The sequence below is a fragment of the Lacerta agilis genome, chromosome 17 (genome assembly GCF_009819535.1).
Source record: "Lacerta agilis isolate rLacAgi1 chromosome 17, rLacAgi1.pri, whole genome shotgun sequence".
Classification (NCBI taxonomy): domain Eukaryota; kingdom Metazoa; phylum Chordata; class Lepidosauria; order Squamata; family Lacertidae; genus Lacerta; species Lacerta agilis.
Genome location: NC_046328.1, coordinates 14,210,426 through 14,226,130, shown reverse-complemented (window position 1 = coordinate 14,226,130; position 15,705 = coordinate 14,210,426). Strand labels below are relative to the sequence as shown.

At 50.2% G+C, this 15,705-nt stretch overlaps 2 protein-coding genes across 2 annotated transcripts; one reads left to right on the top strand and one right to left on the bottom strand.

Annotated features, from left to right (window-relative positions):
• Positions 1–246: 246 nt before the first annotated feature.
• On the top strand, positions 247–6,089 carry SNRPD3 (small nuclear ribonucleoprotein D3 polypeptide). Its single transcript, XM_033174434.1, has 4 exons — positions 247–395; positions 2,096–2,245; positions 4,577–4,769; positions 5,916–6,089. Exons 2-4 carry the CDS (start codon positions 2,120–2,122, stop codon positions 5,975–5,977), a joined length of 381 nt encoding a protein of 126 aa, XP_033030325.1. The 5' UTR covers positions 247–395; positions 2,096–2,119; the 3' UTR covers positions 5,978–6,089.
• A 1,951-nt stretch (positions 6,090–8,040) lies between these two features.
• LRRC75B (leucine rich repeat containing 75B) lies at positions 8,041–15,344 on the bottom strand. The gene is made up of 4 exons (XM_033174921.1): positions 15,003–15,344; positions 12,271–12,399; positions 10,277–10,389; positions 8,041–9,244 (listed from the first exon to the last, which is right to left on the bottom strand). The coding sequence occupies exons 1-4, from the start codon at positions 15,318–15,320 to the stop codon at positions 8,716–8,718; spliced, it is 1,089 nt and encodes a 362-aa protein (XP_033030812.1). The 5' UTR covers positions 15,321–15,344; the 3' UTR covers positions 8,041–8,715.
• Positions 15,345–15,705: the final 361 nt, after the last annotated feature.

The window sequence follows — 15,705 nt, the reverse complement described above, 5'->3', positions numbered from 1 at the left end:
GGAGGCCGGGCCTGCCAGGGGCCGCTGGACTACAACTCCCGGCAGCCTCAGCTGCCTGTAGTCAGGCTCTGCGCTAATGGGAGTCGTAGTCGCTGACAGGAACCCACAGAGGTGTCCCCCTCCCGCCTCTCAGTAAGCGCCAAGGAAATGGGAAAGGAAGGGAGGGCGACGAGGAGGAGACTTCAAGCGTGGCGGGGTGCCGCCGGTGGTGTACCCCCCCACGGGCAGGGCAAGCGGAACTGTCGAGCAGGGGTCTCGTTTCCCGGGCGACTCCTCAAGCGTGTAACACAAGAGGCCGAGACAGGTCTTCCTTTATCCGAGGCGCGCTGCATGCTGGGACACCGGCGGGCGAGGAAACGGAGGCACGCCGTTGCGGAGAGCGGGAGCGCCTGACGGTGAGTAGCAAGGGGAGGCCGGCCTGGCTCGGCCTAGCTTAGTCCAGCCCGGCCCGCGAAGGGAGGCTCCTTCCTTCCCTCCCTGCGGTTTCCTCCGTGGGGACCTCGGTTGAGCTGCCCTCGCTCGACCCGCTGAGGCCTCTTGCGGGTTTCGGAGCCTCTTGGCCCGGGAAGGAGCTCCCAGGGCGGCTGCATTCCAACTCAGCCCTACTCAGAGTAGACCCCTTCCCCAAATCTCCCGTTGGAATTAGTGCACGCATACGAAAGCTCATACCAAGAACAAACTTAGTTGGTCTAAGGTGCTACTGGAGGGAATTTTTTTATTTTTTATTTTGTTTTGAGCCTAATTTAGTCTCTCACGTCTGTTTCCATGGGTTTACTACGTGGGACTTAGTTGGATGCAGCTCAGTGGATGCAAGTCATTGGGGTGCGTTGATTTCAGCGGCCTACTCCTGAGTAGTACCGAGTAGAGAGCCACGTTGGTTGGGCACTGATTTCAGAGTTTGTGTATGGTACTGGTGGTGGTGATATTTTTGCTTAACTGGAACAGACCAGATCCTTTGATGCATTTCGTCGAAGGTACGGGCTCCTGGCTTGTCCAGGCCCACCAAGTACATAGGCCCGATTCATTCTCAGCCTTCCCCAGCCTGGTGTCATCCAAGTGTATTGGAATAAGACTCCCATAGGTTGCAGAATTAGCCTGGCATACTGGGCTAGTTCTGATGGGAGCTGTAGTCTTGGACACTAGGTTGGTGGAGGCTGTAATAACTGCTCTGATCTCTGGAATGCACACCCCCCCCCCAAAAAAAAAAATCTCAGGTGTCAGCTAGCACCAACATTTCCCCCCTTTAGACAACAATTGAAGATTAAGTCTTTTTGGCCAGACTCTGGGCAGTGGGTGAGCTGAGTTTCAGTGGCTCTGTTCTGAACACCAGCTGTTTGTCATTGTTTATTAGTGTCTGTGTTAACGTTTAGCTGTCTTTAATGTTTCATATGCAGCTATATTATTACAGTCATACCTCATGTTACGTTTGCTTCATGCTACGTTTTTCAGGTTGTGTCCCGCGGCAACCCGAAGTACTGGAAAGGGTTACTTCTGGGTTTTGCTGCTCGCGCATGCTCAGTAGTGCTAAATTGCGCTTCGCGCTTGCTCACAAGCGTCAGATCATGCCCCACACCTGCACAGATACGGCGCTTCTGGTTGTGGGCTTTTTACGTTGCGAACGGGCCTCCGGAACGGATCCCTTTCGCAACCAGAGGTACCACTGTAGTATTTAACCTGCCTTTACATTGTATGGATGGCAGGGTTTTAAACTGAATAAACAGCAGAAACAATAATAATAACATTTGGTGCTTAAACGAAGCATGCCTTGCTGTTCTGAGGAGCATAGTATAGCCTGACAGGCAGATTTGCACCTCATTTCCCCTGCCAAACTTCCTATTATACCTCTTGGTTTTGGAGAAATTTACCGCCTAGCTCCCTGCTGTGGGTTTGTTTTCTGCTTCAATCACACTGGATTTGACTCTATTCTGATGGTCCTCAATGTTGCTTGAAGAGTTTTGTGATGCTTCCTCAGATGCTCTGTAGATGTCATTACCCTTTTATCTTACTTCCTGGGAGTACAAGACACTCTTAAGAAGGGGCAGCCATGGAACAAAAGCTGTTAACACAATGTTGCATTTCCCCCTTCCTTTCTCAGGTTTGAACACACCCAGCTTCAGTCATGTCTATCGGAGTGCCAATTAAAGTCCTGCATGAAGCAGAGGGTCATATTGTGACCTGTGAGACGAATACAGGAGAAGTATACCGCGGAAAGCTCATTGAGGCTGAGGACAACATGAATTGTCAGGTAGGTGTACTTTTAAAAGTGGTGATGCGTGGCTAGGAGGATGTGGCCAGAACAAAATGTCTCACTTTGGGTCTTCATCTGTTGTGGGAGGTCTTAGCTTTGTCTTTAAAAAATCAAGAAAACTGTAATTGGGGCTCCCCTGATAGAGAAAAAAGACATGACTTGGCCACCAAAGAGATTGAGTAATTGGTCGTCCCCCCCTTCACCCCAAGTTCCCAGAGCAGGTTGTGACAATTAAAAATACAACATAAAAAAGAAATTCTAAAAACCTACAATTACAAAAATATACGATCACAAAAAAATAGAGTTTGTCCTGAAAATATACATCTCAGGTGTTGAAGGCAAGGGTAAAGAGATGTGTCTTCAACATTCACAGAAAACTGTATAATGAAGTTGCCAAGTGCACCTCTACAGGGAAGGAGTGTCGCAGATTAAGGGCTAAGTTCGTAGCCTCCTCCTTCGTAAATTAGTCTTGTCTTCTTTCAAAGCCATCCAAGTTGGTGGTGATTGCTGCCTCCTGTGGTAGCAAGTGCCACAATTTACCGTATTTTTCGCTCCATAGGACGCACCGGACCATAGGGCGCACCTCATTTTTAGAGGAGGAAACAAGAAAAAAAATATTTTTCTGGTTTTCCTCCTCTAAAAGCCCTGGTTTTTTTGTTTTTTTGAGGATCAGCTAAAAGTTTTGCAGCTTTTTTGCAAAGGCAAAAGGCCTTTTTTTGAGGATCAGCTAAAAGTTTTGCAGCTTTTTTTGCAAAGGGAAAAGCCCCGGGGGTTGTTGTTGTTTTTTTTTTTTTTAGGATCAGCTAAAGGTTTTGCAGCTTTTTTTGCAAAGGGGGAAAAGCAAAGAGGAAAAGCCCCATTTTTATGGGGTTTAACTCACATTTCTGCAGCTGCTAAAGGAAAGGGAGCCATTTCTACTGTTTCCAGACAGATAATCTAATCAGCCAGTCACATGTCCTGGGGAAACAAACAGCCTCCCTCTGCAGCACATTCAACAAAGGAGGGCGGGGCTGAAAGGGAGCGGGACTCTTATCTCTCTCCCGATCTCTTGCTGATCAGCTGCTGAGCGGGGTCCTTTCAACACTCCCTTTTCTCTTTGTAAAATAAAAAACACAATCTGCTTTTGGCCCCTGGGCAATTCAGCTCCAGGGACCACCATTCGCTCCATAAGACGCACAGGTATTTACCCTTACTTTTTAGGAGGAAAAAAGTGCGTCTTATGGAGCGAAAAATACGGCAACTTTGCGCTGCATGGATAAGCCCTTCTTTTTAGCTGCCCCGAATCTCCCAACATTTGGCTTTGTTGGGTGCCCCCAAATTCTTGTGCTTTGAGAAACGGAGAAAAACTTTGCTCTGCCCACTTTCTCCACGGCATGCTAAATTTTATAAACTTCTATAAAGTTTTTTTTATAGAAAAACCTCTTACCCTGCCCACCCCTGTCCCAACTATTCTTATTTAAATTTCCTACATTGCATAGGTTTTCTAGCCCACCTCTAGGCACCACATTGGCTACCTCTCCTTTTAAAGGGCTCCAGTCCCCCTCAACACCAGTAGAGTTGATGCAGAAGAGGTTTTAGGAGTGGACAAGGACTCTTATCTGCTGAGGTGGGCACAAGTGCTCTTAAAGGTAAAAGGAAAGTCCTGAGCCTAGGTTGCTGCTCCAGAAAAACTCCCTAAACAAAGCAGAGCTCTCCTGGTATATCCTCTTTGGCAGTCTTTGCCAACCTGGTGCCCTCCCAGCAGTTTTGGACCACAGCTGCCTTCAGCTTCAGCCAGCACTGCCATATGTTGCTGCCGCTGATGGGACTTACAGTACAAAATAACTGAAGGGCATTAGATTGGCAAAGGCTAGTATGATACTTTGGAACATCTGCTTCATTTACTCTCCAGGCTGTTAAACATTGAGGATTTCTTAACACTTTTTTTTAAATTAATTGCTGTGACTTCTTTGTACTGTGCCATTATATTTGTATTTTTTTAAAAAAAAAATCGTAATTGCCCTAGGAATTTTGATTAGCTATTAAAGGGTGGGGATAAAATTTAAGAAATAAGGCTTGGAGAACTGAGATCAACATACAGGTGCTGGCGACTTTGCTCCTTCGTCTGTTTCTGCACCTATCCTGCTGCTCTCAAGCTAATCTGAAAACAAGGGCTGTTCCTTGCTGCTTTAAGGACACAGAAATGGGAAAGCAAAATGCTTTTCACTTGTCTTAACTCGTACTTGGCCAGACAGCCTTTCCATTTTAGGAATCAGCTGGCCGTTTTTGCTGTTGCGCTTCTTTTCTCAGAGGCTCTGTCCTGTTCAGCCATTCATCCTCTCTTTCCAGATGTCCAACATCACAGTGACCTACAGAGATGGGCGTGTGGCACAACTAGAGCAGGTGTACATTCGGGGGAGCAAAATCCGATTCCTCATCTTGCCCGATATGCTGAAAAATGCACCAATGCTGAAAAGTATGAAGAACAAAAACCAGGGCTCTGGGGCCGGAAGGGGCAAAGCTGCTATCCTGAAAGCCCAGGGTAAGTAGTGGAGCAGGCGCAGACTTTGTGCTGCATAGGAAGCCAACTTACGCTGTGTCAGATCATTGGGGTCCATCTTGCTCAGTATTCCTCACACTGACTGGCAGCAGTGGGTCACCAGACCAGAATTCTCTTGCCCATACTGAGAGATGCTTCCGAGGATTGAATCTGGGACCTTCTGCTCTCCATTGCTGACTAGGGCTGGGTTTTCAACATCATGATATATCACCAGCTAAACATTGTGTTATACCGATACAGTCAAACCTTGGTTCCAGAACAGCTTAGTTGCTGAACAAATTGGCTCCTTAATGCCGCAAACCTGGAAGTAAGTGTTCTGGTTTGCAAACGTTTTTTGGAAGCCAAACATCCAACGTGGCTTCCATCTGAGCGCAGAAAGCTCCTGCAGCCAATCGGAAGCTGGGCCTTGGTTTTCGAACGGTTTTGGAGTCCATTTGACTCCCGGAACAGATGTAAGTTCGAGAACCAAGGTACCACTGTATATCACAATGTCTGAAATAAGGATGGAGGTATGCAGAGGCATCAGCTAGCTTTGTGGTTTTCCCTGCATCATGATTTTTGCATAACGTGCACATCCATCATGATTCACAATACTGTATATTGCCAGGTCAAAAATTGTGAAGCCACTATCTTGCTATGGACTTCAGTCAGTTTTGGACGATATACCGCCCAGCCCTATTGCTGACTTAATGGCCCTTCTCAGAATGGAAGGCCTGGCTCTTGGCAGCAGATGCTGCTGGCTGAGCTGACCCCTTTGGAAGGTTCCAAGTTGATTCAGGATAGTCGAAAGGTAGTACTTCATACAATGCACAAGCAGCTATGAAATGTGCTGCCACGGATGTGGTCCGTGGCTTAGATGCCTTTTAAAAGTGGGGTGGGTTTCTCAGTGGCTGCTGGTCCTGATGGCTGAAGGAAAAATGCATCTAGATCATGTTTGCTTCGGAGAAGCAGCAGAGGTGTGTTTATGTGATGGCCATGTTTTTCTCCTTGAGATCATGCAGTTTGCAGTCAATGGGCCTTAGACTCAGCAGGGCCTTAGACTCAGCAGGGAACCCTTCTTGATGTTCTTACAGGGTTTGCGCTTCCCCTGTTCAGTTTATGGCATTATTTGTGTTGTTTCCCCTGCAGTGGCTGCCAGAGGAAGAGGGCGTGGCATGGGGCGTGGCAACATTTTCCAGAAGCGGCGGTAACTTCGGACGCAGCCTTTTCTCAATGTATCAAAAACTGTAGTTGTAGAATGTGGTGGTGATGGGCTTTTGTGCTATTCAATAAATGTGTTTCTTACAAAATGGAGGGACAGCTTCCGTTGTGTGGCGTGAACTTTGTTGTGGGGGGGTACCGCTTTGCTGTTGCCACACCCACAAGGTGTATAAGCCTGGCCCGGGGATGGGGGCAAGCAGACAGACAGAAAGGCTACCATCATGCTGTCGCTGTTGATCCTGCACCGGCTCCAGACTGTCTTTCAGCAGCCAATGCTACTGGTCAGTTGAGGCTGCTTCTTTTTTTTTACCTTTGCCTGTGAGTCAGCTATGAGGCTATTGATTTTCAGTTCAGATTTTTCACCCACCATTTATAACAGCAACTTGGGAGATGGTGGTGTTTTCTCCCAGGGTTCAGCAGATGGGTTGTTCCAAGAACTGGATGGTAAATGATCTAAGAAAGTGTCCTCCTTCCTCATAACATTTTCAGCCTGGGTTGGGGGTGGGGGATAGACATCGTTTTAAAACCAAGACCAACAACATAGTAAGAAATAAAATATTGTAAGGTGAAACCACACTTTACCTTGATTATTTATTTAGGTTTGAAGCGGCGTCCTTTGCAAAAAGGTTTGCACGTTCAGCGAGCACTGTTTGCATCAGCTTGCATCTGCAGACTGAATTCGGGCTGTTCATTTTGCCAGAGCATTGTTCTGGGTGGGGTCTTTGGAGGGGATTTTTTTTTTTCCAGGCACAGAGGAGAGGTAGATGAGCAACAGCTTTGCCAGTGCAGATGAGGCCAGTGTGCTGCATATTTGATGTTAGAGGTATCTCCTTTTAACCTGTAATGTAACCCTTGAGTATATTCATTGGCAGCCTTCTGAGTCGGCCCAGCAGCCCAGCGAGGGAGGCAGCAGCTCTGGAAGTTCAAAGGCAGAGACCATTCCCAGCAAGATCCTTTCCAAGGGAAATCACAGGCAACACATGCCTTCTACTAGCGCAATGCCGCTTGCTAAAGGTGGGGTCTTGGTTCCTGGTAAAACCCAAAGATTTTTGGAGCAGATATTCTCAGAGCTGCCTGGAGGCTTTGCAGCATCATTATGTGGCTGGGGAATGCGCCAAGTCATAATTCTGCCTTCACACACAGCCTGGAGAGGAATGGTGCTCCAGGAAGGGAAATGTGACTGGAGGGAAACCAAAGGAAGAAAAATCTGCTTCAGGAGAGAGAAACGTTGCAACCCAATGTTGCATGGGTTTCTTCAGATCAGGAAGTGGAATCCAGTCCCACCTCCCAGCCTGCCCAAAAGTTGCCAGGCCCAGTTCCTTGGAGGGCTTCTTAAGGCACCTCCCAGCCCTCAGACAGTGCCATCACCACAGTAACATTCAGGGTGGGGGGTTCCTATTACAAATGTGGAAAGACACTGAAGGTGGGAGAGGGCATCTCCCAGTAAAAGTTTGCTTCAGGGCAACTGTTGCTGCATCAAGTGAGTTAGCCTGCTGGTGTTTTATGTGCTGCAGATGTGGGAGGACATCATTTTAAATCTCTCGATTTTTAGCAAAATTACAAGTAGCTCAGAAAGCAAAACGCCTAGTAGGGACAAACGGGTTTGCCACTTAAAATTGTGGCAGATGGAGTTTGGTTTTAGTGTAGGAAACTTTCTAACTTTTCTGGGATGCCTCCCTCGGCTTTTTATTTATTTTCCCTTCCCTGCATCACACGGTTTGTGCGGGAGCCCTTTCATTTGTCTGCACGCAACCTCCCTCCTTCCCAACGCAACATTTTTGCCTCTTATTCCAAGAAGACCATTTATTATCATTCGCCACATACAGCAATGGTCAACACTGAAAAATGCACAGGGGAGGTTTTCCAACTCTCCCTTTAGTTTCCTTGCTGGCTTTGGAAGCTGGGCCTTGTCAACTGCTTTGAAAATTGTCAGGTAATCTTTTACAAGTAGCAAATGGTGCAGAACTTTTGCATGTTTTTTTTTTTTTATAAAAAAAATACATGCACATTTGTATCTCCATCTCAAACAGCCCATGCAGCAGAGATGCTCCCCCTGCTCCAGTTTGGTCCATAACTGAATCTGCAAAGGGATATCTTCTCTGCCTTTGCTACAAATCCCAGTCCCCTACCCCACATATTCCTAGCCTTGAAATATCCTGACGCTGCAACACAGTCACATGTCCTTGGCTTGCACACTCTGTAGAACGTTGCATTCCATTGCCCTTTTGTCTGGAGACTGGAACAAAAAAACCAAAACAAAATACCAGGCTTGCAGCAGCTGCTGCCGCCGCCTCTCCTCTCTAAGGTCTGCAAGCCATGGCCGTTCAGCCTTTAGATGCAGCCTGCATCCCACCACCACTTGGGGGTACAGGCCCCCACCTCTTGCAAGCTGAGGGAGGGGGCAGGAGCTGCTGCTTTGTACCAACAACTTGTGGTGCTGCTCATTTTAAGTTCTCTACCTTGCCCACTGCCTCCTGATGGCTCGCTCTTCCTAGGTCTGCATTCATGGCCACGGTAAGTGACTAGTCCCTGTTGGGTGGGGGGCGTGTCTGTGTGATGCAAACTGTGGTTAGGAGGAATCTGCTCTGGGGAGCGGACGGCAGCAACGGGCCCTGGCTGGAAACCTTCCAAGCTGGGCAGGGTTGTTGGTAAAGGCAAGAGGACCTCTTGCGGTCGGGACTCTCGCTGCCGGGGCTTCAATATTGCAGAGGAGGCCTCGCACGCCCAGTCACCTTTCGCAAGACTGCAGGGGGAAGTCGTGGGACTTGCTTCCAGCCGCCGCACCTTCCTCTTCCTCCATCTGGCTGGCCTCTGCTCCGCTGGAGAGTTCGGCCTCGCAGTCGAGGACCTCGTAAATGGTGGGCAGCGTGGCGCGCTGGCCCAGGCGCTTCCGCAAGCCGACGAGCAGCGGTTGGGGCATGGACGAGATGTCCACGTTGTTGCCGAGGTCGATCCACGCCAAGCAGGGGAACTTGCTCGCCTCCTTCATGGTGTCGGTGAGGTCCTTCACAGTGGCGCGGGTCAGGCGGTTCCCGTTGAGGGAGAGGTGAGTGAGGTTGGGCAGTGGCCACAGGAAAGGCAGCAAAAGGTGCATCATCTCGTCCGTCAGGTCGGTGAAGCTCAGGTCCACAGTGCTCAAGTCCTCACCTTTGCTCTGCAGGTAGTAAGCCAGGCGGTGGGTGTCTCTCATGGAAAGGGGGATCCCTGACAGATCCATCGTGTCCGGGCTCAGCTTCTTTTGCAAGCTGTTTTTCAGACTAAGAGAGAGAGGAAGAAAAATAAAGTTTTTAGGAGGAGGAGAGCTTCAAAACAGAGTCTAGGTAAAGGTAAAGGGACCCCTGACCGTTAGGTCCAGTCGCGGACAACTGGGATTGTGGCGCTCATCTCGCTTTACTGGCCAAGGGAGCCGGCGTTTATCTGCAGACAGCTCCCGGGTCATGTGGCCAGCATGATTAAGCTGCTTCTGGCGAACCAGAGCAGCGCACGGAAGTGCCGTTTACCTTCCTGCCGGAGTGGTACCTATTTATCTACTTGCACATTGACGTGCTTTCGAACTGCTAGGTTGGCAGGAGCACGGACCGAGCAACAGGAGCTCACCCCGTTGCGGGGATTCCAACTGCTGACCTTCTGATCGGTAAGCCCTAGGCTCTGTGGTTTAGATCACAGCGCCACCCACATCCCTTAACAGAGTCTAAAGCAGGGGTCAGCAAACTTTTTAAGCAGGGGGCCGGTCCACTGTCCCTCAGACCATTGGGGGGGCCAGACTATATTTTGGAAAAAAATATGAACGAATTCCTATGCCCCACAAATAACCTAGAGATGCATCTTAAATAAAAGCACACATTCTACTCATGTAAAAACACCAGGCAGGCCCTGAGATGCATTTTAAATAAAAGGACACATTCTAGTCATGTAAAAACATGCTGATTCCTGGACTGTCCGCAGGCTGGATTTAGAAGGTGATTGGGCTGCATCCGACCGCCGGGCCTTAGTTTGGGGACCCCTGGTATAAAGACCTTCAAAACATGGGTTGTTCATGCTGTGCCTGACAGGTCTGGTCCTTAAGGGGACACTCCTTTCATGAGCAAACTTAGGGGATATTTGCAGATTTGCAGAATTCATGAGTTGTGGGAGCTTATGGGGGTCATAGCTCAGTGGCGAGGCATCTGCTTGGCCTGCAGAAGGTCCATGGTTTAATCCCCAGAAGCATCTCCAGGAAGAGATTCCTTGCCTGAAATCTGCATCCAGACTCCCCACCCCGCACCCCTGGCCCAATCCTCATCCCTCACCTGGCCTGGGACCTCCGCCGGGGCAGGCCATGCCGGTGCCACTTGGAATGAGGAGTCAAGTGGTAAATCAGCTGCCGGCAGATCCGGTCCGAGGACTTCCAGGGGTCGTATTCCTGAAAGCAGAAGACCTGAAGTCATTGGCAGGGACTCGGGCACTGGTCTCCTCCGTTTGTGCAGTGCCCACCCCCTCCTGCGCTGCAGCTCTAGAGTTTCCGGCAGATCAATGCAGATCCATTTCACCCAAAACATCCTGTCCTGGTGCTCAGGCGTCAGCAGAGCCAGCTCAAAGGGGGAGAGCCTGGTGGAATAAGACCGCTGTGAGATAATAAAAAAGCAAAAGCAGCCGTGTTGTTATTCTGCAAACTAGACCCCCAAAAAGCCGCAGCTGGGCACTTGCTTTCCAAATGTCCCAGAATGTCACTTCGCTCGATCCTTATTAAGATTGGGTTTTGGAGTCTCTTCATGGGCCTACATGGCTTCCTTGGCTTTTCACGTCCCTGGAAGAATACCGGATCTGGCCATCCAGGGTAGACACTGCAACCGCAGCTCACCATGATGTGAGGGCTGCTCTGGAGAGAGGGGAGCTGGCACCCAGAGGAATTTTATGGATGCTGGTTTACCTCATCTTAGCAGAGATGCTGGACTTATCAGCTAGGCCAGAGAGGCTCACCTGGTGCCATCCTTACATGTATTTAGGCACCAAGCAAAAACATCCCTTTTTTACCCAGGCCTTCGGCCAATAAACAATCTATGGCCTTATAAAAGTGTGGGGGAACTGCTATTATGATTTTTCATCCCGTGGTTGTTTTATTATTATTATTATTATTATTATTATTATTATTATTAAATGTAAATTATGTTTTTAAATGTTGTATACCACGCTGGGATGTTCAGATAAAGGATGCTCAAACAAAGAAACGAACAAACAAACACCCTGCCCATCTGGCTGGGTTGCTCCAACCACTCTGGACAGCTTCCGACACATATAAAAACATAATGAAACATCCAACTTTAAAAACTTCCCGATTAATAATAATAATAATAATAATAATAATAATAATGGCACAAATATGCAAAGGCCCTCAAGTGATGTTGAGGCAGAATAATCTCCGAGGCTGGCTGGCCTTCTCCTCTCCCATTCCCCCACCCCCCACGACAACTGCTTCTCCCTGCACAAGCCTAGCTCAGCTGCATCAGATGTGGCCCTGTTTGCTCTGAAAAGCCAAGTGAGTGCCTGCCTGCAACTTCAGAGCGCTTACTCTTTTGTGTGTGTGTGTGTGTGTGTTTGTGCGCAATGTTCTTTCTTCTGCATTTTGGGGTTATTCAGTGCCGAGGAACTGGACACGGAGCCTCCCCCTAGGGAGCCCCCTCCCCAATTCCAACCCCCCACCCCGCAGTGCTTGACTCAACACATTACATCCTGAGGTGATGCAAATGCCCAGAAGAGACTCTCCACCATGATAGCTTAAAAAAAAAAAAGCTTCCAAGTTCAGGGGCAGTCTACCTCTGAGTACCAACTGCAATAAGGACAGATCAGGAGGGGAGAATGATGGTCGGTAGCGGCACCGTTATGGGGCTTGAGCCAAAGATACAGAGGCATCATGCTGCTTGTGGGTGAAGGGGGCTCCTTGTGAGTAAGCAACCCCAGAAACACCTTTATCACCAGCAGCTGTGGCCTATATAAAGCCTCCCTCCTCTTCTTCTTCCTCCCAGTTGCTGGAAACAACACGGGGTCTCTGGTTCCTCGCTTCTTCCTTGGCTGAGCTTCCATGATATCAACCTTGGGTGGCAGCCTGTCCTTGTTTGATTCCCTGCGTTTGACCTTGGCTGGTTTACACTGTGCTGCCCCAGAAACCCTGCCTACACCTGTGAGTGCTTTGTGGAGAGGCTTTTATTTCCTGAGAGAGGGACCCTAGGACAGAAACTCCTAGGCAGGCACCTATTGCCCAACTAGCAAACATGCACACCCTAAAATGGGCTGTGATAAGGCTCACCTTTTTGGGGCACTGGAGGTCTCGGGCAAGGCTCATCAGGAGATCGTGGGAGATGGGATCCACAAGGTTGAGGAAGGCTGCGTTCTTGTAGAGAACTTCATTGAGGAATGTCCCTTCTAAACCAAGGTCCTGCAGGAAAAAGCCAGAATATGGAATTGAGGGATCAGAATCTGGGCAAGGTTGTTGGGGTGTGTGTGTGTGATGCTGCAGCGGGGGGGGGGGGGCTTCTACAGAGGAGGGGAGGGAAATCACAGCCTTCTTGGCTAAATACGGAAGGGTTTCCTGGCAAAATCAGTCCCTGACGGGGCACTGGAAGGATAGCTGGTGACGTCTCTTAAAAATAAACATGGGGACTCAAGAACAACAACTGAGACAGACAAACTTCCATTAAAGAGGAATTTGGTTCCGTTTCAACATGAGGTGGGAATCAATTGGATGCTGAAAGGCTGGATAAAGCTCAAGTGCTGCAATGGGAAAGGAGCCTTAAGCCACCAAGTCAGGTTAAAACTGGGAGAAGGAGGCCCTCCATCTTTTGGTAGAACAACTCCCAGGAACCCAGCCTCAGGACATTTGCAGCCCCACATTTTAGCCAGGATTGCCCACCCAGAGGTAGATGCAGAACCCGGCTGGAAGTACATCTCAGCCTGTCCCCCCACCCCACCCCAAAATGCTGGACGGACCTCTAAATCTGCCTGTCCACTACTGATTGGCTGGCAGCCAGACAGGCCCCTCCCTACCTCCATCCAGAGGAATCACCCACCCACCCCCAAAACCCTCCCCAAAATGCTTCTCTTTCAAACAGCAGGGGAGTCCACCAAACCTGGAAGGATCCCGCCCTCACATTGAAGAGGGGTGGGGAAAAGAGGAAAAAAATCCAGGCAAAAGATAAAAGATTCTAAATTCTGAAACACAATTCAAACATTGCCTTGGTTTTACCACGAATAGGATAAAATGCTGGCTATTTTACTTTTTTATTCCTTTGCAAAGAGTAACGCTGACATGTATGAAAGACTTACAGCTCCTCTTCTGCCTTTAAAAAAAAAAAAGGATGAGGGGTTCTGTCCTTCCCCTTGTCCTGTGTTTATGTTGCACAAGCTACTTGGGTTTACTTTGGAAGAAAGGCATAAATCCATCCATAGGCTAATGATGATTATCATCAGTAATAATTGACTTTTCTGGTCAAGAGTGCTGGGTTTGGGGCAAAGGGGTTCCAAATTGCGCTTGAGGTATTTGAAGTTTCTCCTGTTAAATATATGGCCTTTCTCTTGTTATTTCCAAGAGGTAAAACAAGACGGTCTCGCTAGGCTTACAAAGTTCTACCTGGTGGAGGTGGCAAGGAAGCCCAGATGAAATCGGGGGGGGGGGGGGGCTGGCTTCCTTCCAAGTATATAACTGGAGCTGCAGTCTTGATCAACTACAATGATTTGCATATATTTAATGAAGTAATGGTGCTTTCATTTTTTTAAAATTGTATATTTTATCGTTTGCTGGCCATGGGTTTATTGGGAAAAGGAGGGAAGATAGGGTATCGTATTTTTCCATGTATAAGACTAGGCTCCCCCCCCCCCCGAAAAATAATGTCAAAAATTAGGGGGCGTCTTATACATGGGGCCATCTCCCCCCCCCCATTTTCTTAAATCTGAGTCCCCCCAAAATAGGGGGCGTTTTATACATGGGGGCATCTTATAGACCGGAACATACGGTAAATTTAATTCTGATGAGTTTTATGATAGTATGGGCAATTCCCCATTTACGTGTGTTCGAAGTACACACAATCATGCAACTGAGAACCCAGCAGTGGCACGAAAAGTAGGAAAAACGGCCCTAAAAAGCGCAAAAATGGCATGAAAATAGCGTCTAGCAATCCCATGAGCCTTTGCATTGACCTTTGAGGCCTGTGCTAAGTTGGAGTTTGAGCAAGGAGATTTGGAGGGAGCATTTCCGTTGTGTTTGTTTAGGGTTTCCAGAGATTTAGAGGTTGTTGCACTTTTTAAATGGTGTTCCCAATATATGCCATCACACTCACAACACGCGGTTCCTTGGAATGTAACCCCCGTGCAAATAGAGAGGAGTGCGAAAATCACAAGCATCCTATTAGGATCCCTTGTTCTCCTCAAATGAAGCGCTTTCTTGCAACTCACCGTGGGTGTCGGATCTAAAACACTTATTCCCCACAACCTACTGCCTTCCAAGATTTTTGGAGTACAACTCCCTTCAGCCCCCAGCCAGGACCACTATGACATTGCTGCTTGGTTATTTTCCACTTTTAAAAAATCAGTTTTATTTCAAAACGTCCTTAGTTTCACCGGAGAGTACTGTACATCTTCCTACAGCGCCAGCCAGCTATGAAAGAACCATAAAGGGGCGGGCGGGGCACGGAGATGACTCGCGGCAGCGACGTTACACCGCCCGGAATCCCCGACGGGGTCGCGAACCCTCCTCGCCTCCCTCCACCGAGGACTCTCGGGCCCCAAGCCCGGCACGCCCCCTTCCCAGCCACGCCCTGAGCAAGGGAACAAAGCCTTGCCCGCCGGTGCGGCCGCCCTTTAGCCGCCTAACACCGCGCATGCCGGCGCCGAATCCTCCCGGCCCGGTGCCCCTCGAGCATCCGTCTGCCGGCAAGTCTCGCGGCGGCGGCGAAAGGCTTCGCGCGCCGCTTGAAAAAAGGAAACGGTGGCCCCGGAGCTCCGTCGAGAACGCGGCCCCGTCCCGTCCCGTCGGGCTGTGTTTACCTTGCGGAGAAGGCGGAGGGTGTGCATCGCCCGGTCGCGGCGGCGCTGGCGGAGGGCCGCCTGGATGTCGCGGAGCCAGCCCACCCGGCGCACGTAGGGGGGCGCCGGGCTGCTCTTCCGCAGCACCCCCGGCAGCTTCTTTGAGCTCAGCAGCCGCGAGGCCAGCGGGAAGCCCGGGCGGCGCCGCGGGAGCGGGGGCTCCTTCTGGCCCCGGCAGTCCTGCTGCTGCTGCTTCTTCTTCTTGGGCCGGGGCGGCTCCCCTGCAACCGCAGCCGCCTCTTCCTCCAGGCTGCTCTGCCGCCCGAGCCGCGAGCCCATCGCCGGCCGGGACTCGGCTCCGCGGGGAGGGCCAGGCCGACCGGGGTCCCGGCGTGATCGAGGGGTGCGTGTGGGTTGGGGGGGGTCGCTTCACATTCCGGCTGCTGATGCTGCCGGCGCCGCAGTGCCGGGAGGGCGGCAGCGGCGTCTCTCCAGCCCGGCGCGGTCCCTCTGGAGCTCCGGCGCGCTCCCGCCCCGCCCGCGAGATGCGGCTCTCTTTCGGCGGCACGTGCGCGCGGCGGGGAGGGAGCCGAGCCTAAGTGGCGTCCGTCCGGCAAGGTGGGCGGACGGGCGGGCGCCGGTTGAGCGGGAGGGATCCTCTGGTTGGGGCACCCCCTTCCTTCCCTGCTACCTGCCCGGTCCCCCGCTTGTTCCGTCGGGATTT

Bases quoted from the DNA above. Each gene is read 5' to 3' on its own strand.
- LRRC75B (XM_033174921.1), bottom strand. From the start codon at position 15,320: ATGGGCTCGCGGCTCGGGCGGCAGAGCAGCCTGGAGGAAGAGGCGGCT. The intron at 12,400-15,002 runs GTAAACACAGCC...TTTTTCCTGCAG, and splicing joins CCCTCCGCCTTCTCCGCAAG to GACCTTGGTTTAGAAGGGAC. The intron at 9,245-10,276 runs GTGAGGGATGAG...TCTCTCTCTTAG, and splicing joins CGGCGGAGGTCCCAGGCCAG to TCTGAAAAACAGCTTGCAAA.
- SNRPD3 (XM_033174434.1), top strand. From the start codon at position 2,120: ATGTCTATCGGAGTGCCAATTAAAGTCCTGCATGAAGCAGAGGGTCAT. The intron at 2,246-4,576 runs GTAGGTGTACTT...CTCTCTTTCCAG, and splicing joins AGGACAACATGAATTGTCAG to ATGTCCAACATCACAGTGAC. The intron at 4,770-5,915 runs GTAAGTAGTGGA...TTTCCCCTGCAG, and splicing joins TGCTATCCTGAAAGCCCAGG to TGGCTGCCAGAGGAAGAGGG.